The 15167-nt window shown below is 32.5% G+C and overlaps 1 protein-coding gene and 1 pseudogene across 1 annotated transcript; one reads left to right on the top strand and one right to left on the bottom strand.

The window, feature by feature from the left end:
• The first annotated feature begins 254 nt into the window (after positions 1-254).
• On the top strand, positions 255-2725 carry LOC105138619 (Haloacid dehalogenase-like hydrolase (HAD) superfamily protein). The gene is made up of 4 exons (XM_011044748.1): positions 255-451; positions 1223-1394; positions 2025-2141; positions 2278-2725. The coding sequence occupies exons 1-4, from the start codon at positions 342-344 to the stop codon at positions 2449-2451; spliced, it is 573 nt and encodes a 190-aa protein (XP_011043050.1). The 5' UTR covers positions 255-341; the 3' UTR covers positions 2452-2725.
• Positions 2726-4965: 2240 nt separating this feature from the next.
• On the bottom strand, positions 4966-6355 carry LOC105138618 (auxin-induced protein 6B-like; annotated as a pseudogene).
• Positions 6356-15167: the final 8812 nt, after the last annotated feature.

Genomic DNA, 15167 nt, shown 5'->3' with positions numbered 1-15167 from the left:
ATTCTTCAAAAATTTATATATATATATATATATATATATATATATATATATATAAAAGCTTCACTAACTACTGAATCATGAAGGAATGATCTGATTGAGAATTTATTAATACATTAAGGACCTGATTGAGAAAGAAAATAGATTGGGTCCTATAAATTATTGGCTTGTTTTGGGCCACGACCATAAAAATTCAGAAGCCCACCTGAACCTTGTGTTTTCTTTGTCAAACAAATACCAATTGGATTTATTTATTATTATTATTATTTCCACCAACAACACCGAGCGACCAAACGCCTAAAATTCTATCAAGTTCGTTTGGAAAGGCAAAAGCAAGCAGAAAGATGGGAGACGAGATGGTGAAACACGATGCTTTGCAAATTATTGGAATGTTTCAAGTGCTGCCTAGATTGGTCGTCTTCGATCTAGATTACACTCTCTGGCCTTTCTATTGGTACCTCTCTTTCTTTACAGCCACATGCATGTTAACATAGAGTTATGTCAAATATTATGTTCCTTTTGTCATGCTTTCTTGTTTAATGTTGTTATTTTCATGTGGGTTTCTCACGCTTTGTTCTGTTTTTGTGTTACTGGGAAACTTTCGTGGAAAAAATTGTAACTTGGTATTATATGTTTGTGTTATTTATTAAGATTGTTAGTATCAGGAAAGAATTTTTAAATTAAAATCTTAATTACTGGAGAGCTGAAATGGACTTGCTAGTATGTTGGAAAAAATGTTTGTAGTTATAATGAGAATTTGTTTTTAATTTCTTGGAGGGTACTTTTAATGATGTTTGAATTGAAGCCTTGAAGTTAGTTTGTAATATGATGTCGATTGAATGTGGGTTAAGTTGTTCAACTTAGCACGTAGTAGCCCTTCATCTTTCACGCACCTCATTCTTTGTAATATAAGTAACTTGGCAATTAATTTTGCAGCTAATGTTTTTTCTACGCATTTAATAACGTTTGAAACATTAGTGGAAGCAAAACATTTGGCAGTTGATCACGCTGGTACATTCGACATTTGCATCTTACTTGCGTATAATGATACTAATGTCCCATTTGGTCTTTAGAACCTTGCATTAGTTTAATAAAAAAAAGGTACTATCTTTGTAGTACTTGATTATTTAAACATTAGAATGGTTTCCTTTTATTTTCTCCTTGTGCCAATGTTTTTTCTGTTCTCCATGGTCTAAATTTTGATTCAGTTATGGTTGTTATTCAGCGAATGTCGCTCCAAGCGTGACATGCCATCCTTGTATCCCCAAGCTAAAGGCATATTATATGCACTCAAGGAAAAGGGGATTGACATGGCCATTGCTTCTAGATCACCAACCTCAGATATTGCAAAGACATTTATTGATAAACTAAGTCTCAAGCCAATGTTTGTAGCACAGGTGAGTCTGCAAGAACTAAGAATCTTTTTTTTTTCTTTTTAAATCTTTGCTGTGCGATGAGTAACAGGGTCAACCAATTGTGTTTTTTTACTCAAGAACGACTAGCAGGGCCATAGTTTAGTAGAACATAGTCCTAAAAGGGAAGGAGAAAGATATAGCATCTCACACACAGGGTTTGTAAAGTGTTGCATACTGAATTGTTTCTTGGAATAGCTCATGACGTTGAGGATTAACTTAGTGCCTAGTAACTTGATTTGAGTGATGAGCCTCTGAGTTTCATCATATCAAATAGGTAAGAAACTCTTAATTCTATTGTGTTTCTGATGATTCTTTTACACAATCTATATTTCTGGGTCACTTCTGCTTAGTAGAAGTGGCTGTTGCTTGCCTTTGATGAGAAATCAGGAATTAGGAGTTACCTGTTTGTGCCAAAACGATTGGAATGTTCTATCATTCTGCTAGCTCGAAGTTCTATTTTCTGCTCACTGTTGTCTTGGAGAATGTTTTGTTTTCCATTTTGTTTTTGTATGCACTTCATCTTCCACATATGAAATTATATTCATCTATCATCAAGAGGAACTACTCCTTTGTTTGGCTTACATGGTGAGTGATTTTTTTCTTACTATTCAGGAAATATTTTCCAGCTGGACTCACAAGACAGATCATTTCCAGCGGATTCATACGAGGACTGGGATACCCTTTAACTCCATGCTTTTTTTTGATGATGAGGATAGGAACATTCAATCGGTAAAAACAAAACTTTCCTGCTTCTCCTGTCTTCTAATTTTATGATTGGATCTCTAAATCTTGTATTTTTATTGTAATGAACTGCCAATTTCCCTGTAGAGTCATCTATCCCATTTAAAAGATTTCTTGGTGACAGGTTTCAAAAATGGGAGTAACTAGCATTCTGGTTGGTAATGGGGTCAATCTTGGAGCACTAAGACAGGGGCTCACAGAATTTTCTCAAAACGCAAGTAAATCTGAGAAGAACAAGCAGAGGTGGCAGAAATATTCACAAAATCCAAATTCATCTGAGAAGAAAGATGAAGATTGAACTTTTTGCACATGCGCAAGTAACTGGAGATAAAGGCAATGAAATTGGTACCAGGCAAGGATTGAATTTGGGAGGACACATTTTATTCATATAAATTAAGATCTATTGTTGTATTATTTATACCGAAAGAACTCCTCAAGAGTGTTTAATTCTGGTACATGCTTCCCACATTAAATCAAGAGCACTGAGATTATATACATGATTTTGATTCATGATTTATCTCCCATTCTTGTTCTGAAATGGATGCAATTGTAGCTCACAGTTCATTGCTGCTGCTGCTGCCTGATTACCTTTATTCGTGTTCATTTATATCCCATCACTTAACTGTAGTTCACATTTCATTACTCAGCATCACTTGATGCAGCTGCTTCTCTCTGATTAGCAACAACCATGTAACGGTAGCATAAACTCTTGAATCAAAGGATTTTGACTTTTCTTTTTTAATTCCCCAAGGAGAAACATGTCAAGGATTACGGATGCAAAATCCCTATAATTTTGTATTCCAGAACTACAATTGACTGTTTGTCTAAATTTTCACCATTTGTCAAAGCAATTGTATGTATAATAATGTTTTAGGGTTACAACAAGGTCTGTCAACTAAACTTGGGTGACTAATTCGCAAGTGTAATTTACCCTGCAAAGCTATGAAGTGGCATTTTATGGTCTGTGACTTGCTGATAGTGATCCGAAGAGCATGAGCAGCAATTGCTGGCTATGGGCATCAACGATGCTTTCTCTACCTCTCTGGTAGCATGCCGTTTATTCAAAGCAATTACGTGTTCTAATAGTGCTGCATCACATGGCAATGTGAGAGGTCCATCGCCAGACAAACTCAACTCTTCTTCTGCCAATTTGAGTAGCTTTCTGAGAATCTTGCTGTGTAGTTATTCCTAAGGAAGCAAAAGTCGTTTCTGATCAGCAGAACACACCACAAAATGACCCTTCTCAGCTGGTGCGACAACTGCTTGTATCTGTTCTTCCAAAGGGTTGTGGCAGAGTGCTTGTTTTTCTCCTAGTAGCAGCTAGTTTCTGCCATCTCCTTGCCAGTTTGATGATCATCTTGGCACTGATCATAAAAACAACAACATAAAAAGAAATTAATGAGATAAACAACAATGGGCTGTCAACTCCCCAAAGCGTGTGCCTGAACACCAATCCATTAGTTCATCCAAGCAGCCAAAAATCAAAGATGCAGAACAAGGAATTGAAGAACATAATGTTATACATGAAGAAGATCTCCAAACATTACAATTACATTACATTACATTACAATTACATTACAATTACACTAAAATAGCTAGGAAGTCATTGTCATGATCTACAATGCGACAAACCTTTTTTCTTCCAATTTTGTTCCCAAGTTTTTTTCAATTGTAGCCATCCATGACTAGATTATTGATCTTTTTTTTAAAAAAAAATTTGTTAAGGAAATAAAAATTTCAATCAAAGAGGATTAAAGTGTAAAATAAGGAGAAACCTCGTAACCAATCTTAAATTCGTGTAAAAAAAGTACTTTTTAGTCCACTTATTTTCTTTTTCTTTTACAATCCTATAATTTTTAAAATTTTAGTTTTGATCTAAAAATTTATTTTGTTTGTATTTCAATTCTTTAGTGTGAGAAAGGAGAAAGAAAGTCATCGGACAACAACAACAATAAAAAGAATTTGTCGTTGACCACATTTTCTACAAAAAAAAAGAGAATATTGTATTGATGTTAAATAGTTTTATTAAGGTGTTTTTAGATCTTCATCTTAATAGAAAAAATGAATTGAGGTTGAAAGAATATTTTTTGTTTGATTTGTGTTTTTGGATTGATTTTAAAGGCATTTTAGGTTGGAAAATTGATTTATTAAGTTGGCATGGGTGTATTTTAATTGTTTTCAATGAAAATAGGCTTAAAAAATTAGTGTTTTAAACCCAAAAAAACCCTAGTTCAGATTGTTTGTCAACCTTTCCAATAACTAGAATATAAAATAGTAGAAAACGGGACATCTATTATTTATTTATTGTTTTAAATGAAGACCATTATAAATAAACAAAAAGGGAAGGCCAAGTACTTGGGTTTGGTTTCCAGGCGTCTAGGATTGGACCTCATCTCTTCTGTTTCTTTTTTGTAATTTTTGTAAATGCATTAATTTTTTTTTAACATTAATTTCAGTTATTATTCAATTTACTCATTGTTCTCAAATAATATTATAGACTTTTATCGAACATTTATTTTTCAATTATTATGTGCGTAATGTGTGAAAAAAGAGTATCATGGTTAAAATAAAATTTATGTTTTTTTTATATGATTCAATGTAGAATTTCCAGTATTATTTTTTTAATTTTTAAATACATACCCTTCATAATAATGAAAACATTTTTTTAAAAAAATTGCTTTTATGATTTTGATAATTCTTTTTCAACAGATAAATATTCAGATAAATAAATTGCCGAAAAAGGTCTTAATAATAGGATAGAGATATTTTAATTGAGAGGTTTTTGCGTTTTTGATGATTTTGAGAGATGAAAGATGAAGAATAGGTGCTTGTAAATCGAGCTTCTTTAAGTCGTAACAAATCCGATATAGTACAGCTCGTGGCCAGCTATTGTTCATCTGCTTCACAGGAGAAACTGTGATTACCTGCTAATGACATTCATCAGATGTGCGTAAAGAATGGTTAAAGGGAAAGTATGACAACGCCATCGCTGACAAGTTCATTTCAGAAGCTGAACTAAAACTACATTAATGTTGAACTTTGGAATAACTTTACAACTCTGATTCTATTGTTCAGAAGCTGCAAATTGGTATTTGGTGACTTGGAACTTCATGATGGGGATCCAAAGACAATGAGCGGCGACTCCTGGCTATGGACATCAACAGTGCTTTCTCTACATCTGCAGAAATATGGTTTTCTATCAAAGAAACTACATATTTCATGAGATCTGAATCACATGGAAATGTTAGAGGCCCATCGCTAGGTGATCCAAGCTCTTCTTCTGCAATTTCGAGTAGCTCTCTGACAATATTATTGTGAAGATATTCTAAAGGAAGGAAAAACCGCTTCTGATCGGTGGAGTAAACTACAAAGTGGCCTTTCTCAGTTGTTGACGACGTGCTGCAACTGCTTGAATCAGTTCTCTCATTGGGTTGTGGCAGTGATCCTTTTTCTCCTGATAGCAGCCAGCTTCTGCCACTTCCTTGCAAATTTGATGAGCTTCTTGGCACTAATCATCTTGTCTTGTTGCACTCTAATCTAAAGGGAAGTTCTTAAGCAAGAACTAGAGGTGACCTTCAGGCTTTAGAATACTGAAAGATGATCTTGTGATGGTAGAGGCAAAGCAGGTGAGTTGCTTATTACACTCACGATGCGAGACTCGATCCCTTTCCATGGAAACAAAACCATGTGATCGGTGGGTGTGAGGGTTTATATATGAGGAGGGCATGTTTTCTTATGTTTGATAGCAAAACCATTAAGGTGGAGCAGAGGGTGTCACATTTATTATCTCTCTGCCATGTTGCTGGACAGCAAAATACTTCAGAAGAATGCCGACCCATTACTGTAGATAGCGACAGACAGGGAGAACCACAAAAATGAAAAATTAGCCCTTGAAGACATAATCACATGGAGTTTCATAGGTCGTTTAATCAATTCAAATTGTTTCATCTTACACCCTGATGGCTTGATTGTCATTTGCCAGGCATCAGAAAACATGCCGGCCTCCCAAATTGCCTCTGATATCCTCCCATCGCATAGTTTTGCTTCCCTCACTTAGGAAGAGACTCTCCACTGATTTTTTGTATATATACTCAACTCACCAGCTTTGCCTTCTACTCATCTCAAACTCAGCACTTAGTAATCTAAATCTGTTCTTTTCTCTAAGATATTTCCCCTGTTTTGTACAACATTAACAAGATGTGTGATATATTAGAAGAAAAAGAAAAATTTAATAGGAAAGGAAAACAATGCCCTTGGAGGAGCAAGCATGAGGTATAAATGAGTGAGGGACATTTTGATAATTACATAAAAATTGATAAATATAAGTAGGAAAAGAGAGGAACAAGAAAAGATAAAAAATTAAAAGAGAGAAGAAAACTCAAAGAGAGAAAGAAGAAGAAGAAGAGAAGAGAGGGAAAGATAAAGGAATGAGAAGAAAGTTACAAAAAATAGGTTTTTAAGGTTAGATTTATAATTTAATATGTATAATTATCACAACCTGATTCTTGGACTAATTATTAATATATAGGCAAAGTTCTTTTCTAGGTTTCCTTATTTATACGAGCCCAGTCAAACATACAATTTTTTACCATTTAAACAAAAAAAATAAAAGAGATAAAACAGAAAAAGAGAAAGAAGAAGAAGAAAAGAAGAGAGAGAAAGATAAAAGAATGAAAAGAGAGTTAAAAAAAATAGGTTTTTAAGATAAACTGCCTCGTGACCAACCTCACAGGTTCCACTTAATCTTTTACACTAATGTATCGTACTCCCTTGACTAGGTCATCATAAAAAAGCAAAATCTTTCTGAAATGAGAGGAGGGAAGGTGGGCTACAACTAACATAATAACCAGTTGAGCTGAAAAAGGGTAGCTAGCTAGGCTAGCGCGCAATGGCTTTCTCTAATAGGGGCTCGCTTCTTCAACGCTCCAAACAACATATACGACGACTCACTTTCTCTTAGCCACAAGTGGCTTAAGTAGTGGTCGGCATTCCTACGTGCTCCTCTGCCCCCTATTTTTTAATCCAAAAGGTGCCTTTGAATGTTGTCGTGACGTTTTGGTTACGAACTAGAGTTCTACGCATCTTCTGATACTAATTGGTATTTAAAGTGTATTTTTATCAAGGTTTTATATCATTATTTTGCATTTAAAATATCAATAACTCCTTAACAAAAGCATGTTTTATAATAACAAATATGATACCATAAGATACCTTTAATTTATAGTAAATGTTCATCCTAAATACATTCTTATCACATAAATGAAAGGATTGATTGAGGAGTTGAAGTACTAAAATTGAAAGGATAAAGAGAGGGTGAAGTTTAGAAAAGAGATGCTGGTTCAGTCCAAACTAGAACACTGTTCGGTAATTGGATCATAACTAGAGCTGTAGAACTTGAATTTAGGTCTGGTTTATATGGATGGAAAGCTAAAACATAGCCCTAAAACTTTCTTAGGAAATCAAGACTCAATTCTACTGTTTGAAAGTCCAAATCTTAGCAACAATGTGGAAATCCGAGTTTGTCCTGCAGCCTAGATAGTGTTTAGTTTTCAACCCATATCTTGAGTTTTAGAAGTCCAAATGACCTTAATTTTTTCTCTCTAGAAAATTGAGATAATTTTCTAGAACTTTCATATTTAAATTTGTTCAAATTCAGAAGCTAGCTATGACCTTTTTGACAAACAAGAAGATAAGGATTGTCACCAAGTCAAGATGTGGTCATCCACGCAACAATTAGTCATTAAATCAATAGTTTTCAATTTTGACCTATAAAAAGAAGCATTTGCCATGTATTTAGATATCTTGGTTTTCATATTAAGATCACGTTCTTGCTTTCTCTTTATTATAATGCTTAAGTTTTGCTTATATTAATCTCTTGTTTATACTTTTCATTTGCTTTCCTTTACTTAATTAACTTTTATTTTATTTATGTTCTTATCTTGTTTATTTATGTTTCTCTCTTTTATGATGTTTAGTTAAGTTTATTATGTCAAGGTGAAAAGGTTATACTATTAGTGTAAGAATAAGTATAGTGTAAACTCAATATGGACTTTCATGTTTTATATTTGTTATCTTGTTCACCTTTAATACTTTGCTTGTTAAATGGTTAGTCTAGATTTGTATTGTATAACACTTAAAACAACAAATATGTAGCACTTTTATAGCCCAACCGTATGGTATAACTGACACTTGTGTTATGAAAGGAACTTGATTTGTTGTTAACATAAGTTATAATCATGAATACCTGATAATATTTACAAGTATTAACATTATTCGAATAAGATAACTAATGTAATCATATTAAGAACTTATAATTTGATTGGAACCTCCTTTGTGTGTTGTTTCTAATTAAGTAATAAAAAGAGTTTATACTATACTTATTTGAAATACTATTAGTAGATTCTCTAACCTTGACATTTGTTTTTATCATTATTTGATACTCACATCATCTCAAAGTTCTCATCAACCTTTTCTTCTTCTTCTTTATTATTACTATTGTTATTACTGTTGTTTATAATTTATACAATTAACCTCTCCGTGATTCGACTCCGATCTTGCCGAGTTATTTATTACTTTGACACTCCAACTCTTGAGAGAAGACATCAATCTTTTGGTGGTGTCAAGTTTTTGACATCGTTGCTAGGAAGGTAAATTTTTGTACAAATTATAGTATTTATTTTATTTTATCTTTATTTTTCTTGTATCTAACTTTGTTTCCTTTTCTTTTATTTTCTTGTTCATTTTATTCTATTTCTACACGTCAATGAGAGTTTAGTTACGCACATTAAGTGGTAAACTTTGTAGGATATCCTCATCATTTTTAGAAAATACTGCCAAAGAAGATAATCAGTCGCTTCATAATAAGTGATTAGTACTTAAAAGTGCATTTTTATCATGGTTTTATATCATCATTTTGCACTTGAAGTATCAATAACTCCTTAACTAAAGCATGTTTTATAATAATATATCTAATAATATAAGATACCTTTAAGTTGTGGTAAATGGTCGTTTTAAATGCAGGTCTATCACATAAGTGAAAGGATTGATTGATGAGTTTAAGAACTGAAATTGAAAGGACAAAGAGATAACCAAACTTAGAAAAGAGATGTCGGTGCAATCCAAACCGGAACACTGTTCGGTAATTGGGTCATATCTAGAGCTATATATCTCAGATTTAGGTCCAATTTATATGGATGGAAAGGTAAGACATAGGCCTACAACTTTCATATGGAGCCCAAGATCTAAAAAGGCCATTATCAAGTCCAAATTATAGCAACAACAAAGAAGCCCGAATCTGTCTTCCAGCCCGAGCACTGTTCGGTATTTTGGCCATATCTGGAGTTCTAGAAGTCCAAATGAGCTGAATTTTTTACACAAGAAAGCTGAGACAATTGCCTACAACTTTCATGTTTGCAACTGGCTCCAATTTTGACGTTATCAATGACGTTTTGGGCAGACAAGAGAAGATAAGGATTGTCACCAAGTCAAAAGTTGGCCACCCACTTATCAATTAGTCATCAAATCAATAGTTCCTAATTTTGGCCTATAAAAGGAGGCATTTGCCATGCATTTAGGCATCTTGGTGTTCAGATCAAGATCATGCTCTTCCTTTCTCTCTTTGTATTTTTTATGCTTTGTTTTCATTAATATTAAGTTTATGCCTTTCATTTCCTTTCCTTTACTTAGTTAACTTTTATGTTCTTATTTTGTTTATCTATTTTGCTTTCTTTCATTATGTCTAGCTAAGTTAGTTATGTCAAGGTGAAAAGGTTACACTAATGGTGTAAGAATAAGTATAGTGTAAACTTAATATGGACTTTAATGTTTGATACTAACATGTTTTGTATTTGTTATCTTGTTCACTCTTTAATACTTTGCTTGTTAAATGATTAATCTTGATTTATGTTGTATAACACTTGGTACAACAAATGCTTGGCACTTTCATAGCCCATACTGTATGGTATAACCGACACCTGAGCTATGAAAGGAACTTGATTTGTTGTTAACATAAGTTATAATCATGAATGCTTGACGAGATTTACGAGTATTAGCATTAATTGAATAAGATGGCTAATGTAATCATGTTAACAATCTATAATCTGATTGGAACCTCCTTTGTGTGTGGTTTCCAATTGAATAATAAGAGTTTATACTATACTTGTTTGACATACCATTAGTGGATCTTCTAACCTTGATATTTGTTATTATCATTGTTTAATCGTTACATTAATATTCCATCTCCAAGTTCTCATCTTCTTCTTCTTCTTTTCTTTATTTATTATTATTACTACTACTACTACTATTATTGTTATTATTGCTATTGTTGTTGTTTATAATTGTTGTTTATAATTTGTACAATTAACCTCCCTGTGGTTCGACCCCGGTCTTGCCAGGTTATTTATTACTTCGATAATCCTACACTTGGGAGAAGACATCAATCTTTTCGTCGTGTCAATAAGAATAATGAGAATAATTATATTAGAACACTTAGAGACCACATGAATCCAATAAGAACGAGTGCACCTTCATGCATAGTTTTTCCTCTTGATGTATCTCATTTTAATTTTAAGCTAGACATTATTCAACTTTTACTTTCTTTTCATGGCTTAAATTTAGAAAATCCATACTTGTATTTAATAAAATTTAAGGAGTTCTATAACACCTATAATGAGTTAAATAGTAACATGAACACTATCATATTAAAGCTTTTTTCTTTTTTATTAAAAGATAAAGCTAATACATGATTATAAAATTTGAGACCAGGAGCCATTCATGCCTAGAGTGAAATGCAATAACAGTTTTTAAAGAAGTTTTTCCCTTCTCACAAAACAAACTCTTTTAAAAGACAAACCATCACTTTTACTAAAAAATTAAGCGAAACATTTTACTAATGTTGAGATAGATATTAAGACTTGCATAATACTTTTCCTCATCATGGTTTTGAAACATGAAGATTGGTTTCATATTTTTATGAAGGGTTAACACCTAAAGATAAGCAAATGGTGGAATTGATGTCCAATGAAATTTTTGAAGATAAAGATCCTGATGAAGTAATGAAGTGCTTAGACTTGTTAGCTAAAAATGCTCAAAATTGGGATACTGAATGTACTTATGAGGCATCGGGTAAAACTCAACCTCATATATCTAGTGGAAGTATGTACAACCTTAGAAAAGATCATGACCTCCAAGCCAAGTTTGCATCTTTAGCTAGAAAAGTCGAGGCACTAGAATTAAAAAAAAAAAAAGTGGTCAATTAAAATCTGTTCAAGATATTGTGTGTCAAATCTGTGAAACCAACAAACACTCAACCAATGATTGTCCAACTTTGTCTTCTTTTAGGAAATGCCTCTATGAACAAGCTCATGCTTTAAATAGTTTTCAAAGGCCTAATCATAACCTGTACTCACAAATATACAACTCTGGTTTGAGAAATCACCTAAATTTCAGTTGGCAGAGCGATAATAATAATGCACAAACTTCACAACTACCATTTCAAGCATACCATAATTTCTAAAATTTTTATGGATATACACCTCCTTATGCTCCACCTCCTAAAAGAAATCTTAAGAAAATATTGCATGCATTCATTGAAAAGCAAAGAGACAATCAATACTCAACTTGCTCAAAACATGACAGATTTTAAAGATACTCTTGCAAACAGATTTTAAAGATACTCTTGAAAAATTAACATCTGCTCTAAGTTTCTAAGAGAAAAGTAAGTTTCCATCTCAATCACAACAAAATTCTAAAGGGCAAAACAATACAAATACAAGTAGTTTTAAAAGCCAACACTTGAATCAAGTCAAATCAGTCATCACTCTACGCAGTGGTAAGGTTATTGAAAAACCCACTCTTGAACCTTGTGAGAAAGATGATGAGTCAACCTCTAAGGGTAAGGAAGGGGTTGAATCTGAATATTGTAAAGAAAAGATTGATTCTCTACCAGCACTTTCATTTCCTCATGTTAGGACCAAAAAAAGGAAAGTCAATCACAACTCTGAAATCTTTGAAACTTTCAAACAAGGATTAATATACCTTTGCTGGATGTTATTAAATAGGTTCCTTCTTATACTAAATTTTTGAAAGACCTGTGCACGGTGAAGAGAAAAATGAATGTGAAAAAGAAAGTCTTTTTAGTCGAACAAGTAAGTGTCATTCTTAAGAACAATAATGCTTTGAAATATAAAGACCCTGGTTATCCTATAATTTCTTGCTTTATTGGAGAACAAAAAATTAAAAGAGCCTTACTTGATCTTGAAGCTACTGTGAATTTACTTTCATATTTAGTTTTTCAAAGTCTCAATCTAGGTGAGTTAAAACTAACTTCTATAACTCTCTTACTTGTTGATAGATCTGTAAAAATGTCTAGAGGAATAATTGAAGATGTGTTAGTACAAGTTGATAAATTCATTTATCTTATGGATTTTATTGTCTTGGACACACAACCTGTTGAAGCAAGTAATTCATTTCCTGCTATTTTAGAACATTCATTTCTTACAACTTTTAATGCATTGATTAATTATAAGAATGGACTGATAAAGCTATCATTTGAAAAAATGACATTGAAGATGAATATTTTTAACATTTGCAAGCAACCTGGAGATTGTAATGATTTACAGAAAGTAGACTTCACTGAAAAATTAGTTCATGATAAATTTCAAACCACTTCCAGTGAAACTAAGATTGATGAATCTGATGATTTGCAAATGGTTTATGACACGACTAAAAGATTGATGTCTTCTCCCAAGTGCAGGAGTGTCGAAGTAATAAATAATCCGGCAAGACCGAGGTCGAACCATAAGAGGTTAATTGTACAAATAATAAATAAAAATAATATAACAACAATAACAATAACAATAACAGCAGCAGCAGCAACAACAATAATAGTAGTAGTAGTAGTAGTAATAATAATAATAATAATAATAATAAAGAAAAAGAAGGAGAAGAAGAAGATGATGATAAGAACTTTGAGATGGAATGTTAATGTAAGGATTAAAAAATGATAATAACAAATGTCAAGGTTAGAGGTTTCACTAATGATATGTCAAACAAGTATAGTATAAACTCTTATTATTTAATTGGAAACCACACACAAAGGAGGTTCCAATCAGATTATAGATTGTTAACATGATTACATTAGTCATCTTATTTAATTAATGCTAATACTTGTAAATCTCGTCAAGCATTCATGATTATAACTTATGTTAACAACAAATCAAGTTCCTTTCATAGCTCAGGTGTCGGTTATACCATACAGTATGGGCTATGAAAGTGCCAAGCATTTGTTGTACCAAGTGTTATACAACATAAATCAAGATTAGTCATTTAACAAGCAAAGTATTAAAGAGTGAACAAGATAACAAATACAAAACATGTTAGTATCAAACATTAAAGTCCATATTAAGTTTACATATACTTATTCTTACACCATTAGTGTAACCTTTTCACCTTGACATAATAAACTTAGCTACACATAATAAAAGAAAGAAAAATAAATAAACAAAATAAGAACATAAATAAGATAAAAGTTAACTAAGTAAATGAAAGGAAATGAAAGGCACAAACTTGATATTAATGAAAGCAAAGCATAAACATTACAAAAAATACAAAAAGAGAAAGCAAAAGTATGATCTTCATCTGGAGACCAAGATGCCTAAATGCATGGCAAATGCCTCTTTTTATAGGCCAAAATTGGGAACTATTGATTTGATGACTAATTGATGAGTGGGTAACCAACTCTTGACTTGGTGACAATCCTTATCTTCTCTTGTCTGTCCAAAACGTTATTGATAATGTCAAAATTGGAGCCACTTGAAAACACGAAAGTTGTAGGAAATTATCTCAGCTTTCTTGTGTAAAACATTCAGCTCATTTAGACTTCTAGAACTCTAGATATGGGCCAAATACTGAACAGTGCTTTGGGCTGGAAGACAGATTCGGGCTTCTTTGTTGTTGCTACAATTTGAACTTGAAAATGGCCTTTTTAGATCTTGGGCTCCATATGAAAGTTGTAGGCCTATGTCTTACTTTTCCATCCTTATAAAGTAGATCAATATCTGAGATCTATAGCTCTAGATATGACCCAATTACCGAACAGTGTTCCGGTTTGGATTGCACCGACATCTCTTTTCTAAGTTTGGCCATCTCTTTGTCCTTTTAATTTCAATTCTTAAATTCATCAATCAATCCTTTCATTTATGTGATAGGCTTGCATTTAAAATGAACATTTACCATAAATTAAAGGTATCTTATATTATTAGATATGTTATTATAAAGCATGCTTTAGTTAAGGAGTTATTAATACTTCAAGTGCAAAATGATTATATAAAACATTGATAAAAATGCACTTTTAAGTAGTAATCACATCCCCCAACCAGCTTATTACTAGTCTCTAGTAATCAAAGCGTTAAAATAGAAAAATAATTTACAAATTCCATAAAGCAAGGTATTCATCATTCAACTTCCATTAATCTATCTAGATAAACAAACTCTCATTAAATTTATATATCTGCTCAATAACTCTTAACAAGATATTAATAAACCTTTCTTTTATGCTCAATATATCAACACATAATTATGGGGCTTTTCTTGGAAGAAAACAAAATTTTTGTTCTAATATTTAAGGTGAACTTCCTTGGGTTGGGATTATTATTTTTTTTCTTTTGTTTTTTTTTAATATATATACATATAACTTAAAACACCATGCATCTTTAACCCATGTAACGAGCTTTCGACTAATGACTCCCAAACTAGTTGGTCTTAGGGCATTAGGTGTTGAAACACCCCTACGAGCTTAGTAACTCGGGTCACAGATACTAATATGTAGATAGTGCAATGCTTGATTCCCTTAAGCTTTTCTCCCTAACCCATGTAATAAGCATTGGGCTAATAACTCCCAAGTTAGTTGACTTTAGGGTATTAGGTGTTAAAAAACCCCTTCAGACTTAATTGCTTAGGTTAGGGAGGCTACGAAACCAAACTTATCTACATTTTTATTATCATCATTTTTTATTT

Source organism: Populus euphratica, unplaced genomic scaffold, assembly GCF_000495115.2.
Source record: "Populus euphratica unplaced genomic scaffold, PopEup_1.0 scaffold80.1, whole genome shotgun sequence".
NCBI lineage: Eukaryota > Viridiplantae > Streptophyta > Magnoliopsida > Malpighiales > Salicaceae > Populus > Populus euphratica.
The sequence above is the reverse complement of the archived record's forward strand: the minus strand, read 5'-3'. Positions and strand labels throughout refer to the sequence as shown.